The 3,004-nt window shown below is 41.4% G+C and overlaps 1 protein-coding gene across 1 annotated transcript; it reads left to right on the top strand.

Moving 5' to 3' along the window:
* Window positions 1–262: 262 nt before the first annotated feature.
* On the top strand, window positions 263–2,753 carry LOC104546412 (chromosome unknown open reading frame, human C18orf54; the record flags this gene model as incomplete). The annotated part of the gene is given in 5 exon segments (XM_010191797.1): window positions 263–485; window positions 533–1,075; window positions 2,304–2,371; window positions 2,373–2,455; window positions 2,603–2,753. Coding segments are annotated over 5 exon segments (1,068 nt in total), but the record flags the coding sequence as incomplete, so codon positions are not given.
* Between the last annotated feature and the right edge of the window lie 251 nt (window positions 2,754–3,004).

Raw genomic sequence — 3,004 nt, 5'->3', positions numbered from 1 at the left:
GAGGTACTTGCAAAATACACAGAGCTGAATGTGCAACTAAAAGTGGGCTGTAGAAGGCTGATTTTTTTTAAAGAGCAAAAAAAAAGAAAGCCCTAAAGAAAAGACTCAAAGCTGTGAATGAAAAGAGGAATAATTTTTGACTGGTAAGGTTTTTAGCAAGCTTCTCATTAGAATTGGACCCACTTGCCAAGAGCTGTAATTCAGTTCCCTTTGTTAAACAACCTATTTCAGCTTTAAATTATTACTTCCTATTTCTTCTTCTATGTATTATATATTCTACATTACTTCATATACTTGTTGTTTTTCAGCACTGGAAGCTTTTAACCAGCACATAGGATTGGATTCTCTTGCTTCAGCCTCTCAGAGGCAGACTGAGCGTGACCTAGACTCGCTCAGCGTGACGACGGACGATCTGTTGGCGTTTCCAGCAGACGGATCGCTGCCCTTTGTCCAGCCTAGTCCTTTGAAATCAAGGCATGGACGTGGTGAGTGGGACAGATGTTCACTGCAAACCTCATCCTGCCCTTCCCAGCCCTCGTGGCTCGATACCGGGAGCGGTTTCAGTCCCAGGTGAAGGGGAAAGCTGCTGCTCGCCAGAGTCCGCACAGAGACTTCAGGAAAGAGAAACACGATGTGTGTACACCTGATAGGTCCGATTCTGCCTCCTCTAAAAGACGTTTAAGATCTTTTAAAGAGAATTCTGACACTTTAAAGAATTATCCACTGTGGCTTACCAGTCAGAAATCCAACTTAAGCGTATCGGGGATAAGTAGCATTCCCAGTTTGCGCTACCCAGGCTGGCTGAAGAGTTACAGCCTTCTTTCTGCTTCAACTAAAGAAAGCCATGGCCAAAACTGTAATACAGAGAGCAAAGCTTCCTATTCACAGACTTTGGAGACCCTGGAAGCAAGACACTGTGTAGATAAAGACCTTTCTTCTAAGTTTTTTGAACAAAACGGCAGCCTGGATCTGAGAAGTGATAGCGAAGTAGGAGAAAGTAGCGACTGTGACGGTCCAGATGCACGCTTCCCCGTTGATAACTCGTTTTCAAGAGGCACTAAAAAGCCATTCAGAGGTAACTATTTCATAGAACTGGGGTTTTGAAGCGTATAAAGACACGCATGATTTAAAACCAACACTGTGTTAGTCTGTTTGCACTGTACAGTGGATTTCTTCACTTTCATCTCTGACAACTGACTCGAAGCGCTCGCAAGTAGTTGACTGAGTTAAGGCAATTTCAGGCATTAAATTAAATTGCATGACATGTAACCCTGAGGGAGAGAGAGATGCCTGGGCGTGGTGTAAACGAACCTGTCAAATTGGTATAAAATGCCTTTTATTGTGGAGTTTTTCCTCTACACGCTCAGCGGGAGATATTTGTAACCCATATATTTAGGTCAGTCACCCTTTAGGTGAAGACTTGCCTTGGGAATCTCTCCCGTAGCACCGTCTCTGTATTGTGAAATAGCAGCAAGGTTTGCTCTGGTAAGAGAGATCAACACTGCGATGTGTTAATTCCCTTCACTTCTAAATGTATTTAAAGAGCACAATAGTTGTTGCCGTTGTTATGCAAAGCACAAATACTGAGCTCTCCCTTTTCCCCAGAGGTTATGTATACAAACCCGGTTAAAAATGCTTGTGTTGTGGATTCGAAGCAGCAAACAGCTGGTTCTACAAATAGCTGCTAATACCTTTCTAATCCATATGTATGAGGAACTTTAAATGTGGGGTTATAGCTTATTTTTCCACCCAGTAAATGCTAGGTATTAAACAAAATCTATAGGAACGTGCCTGTCACCGAGTGCTTGTCTCAATCTCTTTAAATGTGAGTCCTGTATGTGTGATTTGCATGTATATCTTGCTTGGTTTCTCTCTCTGGTGGCTGTAGAAGCAGCTATTAGAAAAAAATCTGTACAAAATAATACAGAAACTACCCTAAACCTACAGTATTCATAGCTAATAATTAACATTGTACTGTGAATTAATGCTAATCATATTTCCTAGCATGAAAACACATCGAAAACGTGAAATAATCCTGAATGCTGCGTGTGATGCTTCTTTTACCTAAGTCAGGAAAAGAAATGCTTGACAACTTTAAACCCTCTCCTGCCTTGAACCTTGCAGATCCCAGTTGGATTCACACACCGTGCTGCTCTATCAGGATAACCAAAGGAGTTGTGATGGGGCTATACTCTAATTCATCTGTAGTAATTTCCTTTGAATCTCGCATAAAATCAAAAGTCCTGTGGAAATAATGCCCTTGAAGAGGCTTGGATGCATTTTTGTCCTTGTTTTTTTTTCAGAAGAGCAGCTTGAGCTACTGACCCTGAAGGCTGGCAGAGATACAGAGAGATCAACTGGAGATCTGGCAAAACAATCTGGGAAGTGATGGCAGTCCTTCTGCTACAGATATACTCGGAGGAGAAAGGTCATGGGAAGAAGCTCCAGCTGCTTTGTGAGTAAACATCGAGTTTTGGACTCATTTGTTCATGAAAATGCATCCAAATACATAATACTTCATCACAATGACTCTATCCTAAACCAATTCTTTCAGTTTATAAACCTGTTATTGATCTCCCTTGCATGTTTAATGTTGGACTAGCAAACCACCGGTGCCTGCGTGCTGCGAGGACGTGGAGAACGCTCTACCGCTCCCCAAGGCAGATATCATACAGAAATTCTTGGAAGACTGCTTAAATGACAAAAATAAGGTCAGTAAAACTGAAGATCTATTTCTGAGTGTGCCCAAAATGGTAAGGCTGGTAAATATTAGAAGGGGAAATATCTGTACGTAGGTTTTCGCGACCATGCAGTGGCATAAATGAAGATGAACCAGTGCAGCATCAGAGATGTATGATTTATAAATAGACCTTTAAAGGAAAAAGGTAGAGGGAAACACTTGTAGAAATGAGCTTTTAAATTGTTTCAGGGAGACGTCAAAAGCTGTTTGATTTATCTTGTTTTATGTGTGCTACAATACACTGCAAGATCAATGAATTCTTTG

Source organism: Mesitornis unicolor, unplaced genomic scaffold (assembly GCF_000695765.1).
Source record: "Mesitornis unicolor isolate BGI_N332 unplaced genomic scaffold, ASM69576v1 scaffold10199, whole genome shotgun sequence".
NCBI lineage: Eukaryota > Metazoa > Chordata > Aves > Mesitornithiformes > Mesitornithidae > Mesitornis > Mesitornis unicolor.
This window is presented reverse-complemented; position numbering and strand designations above follow the sequence as displayed.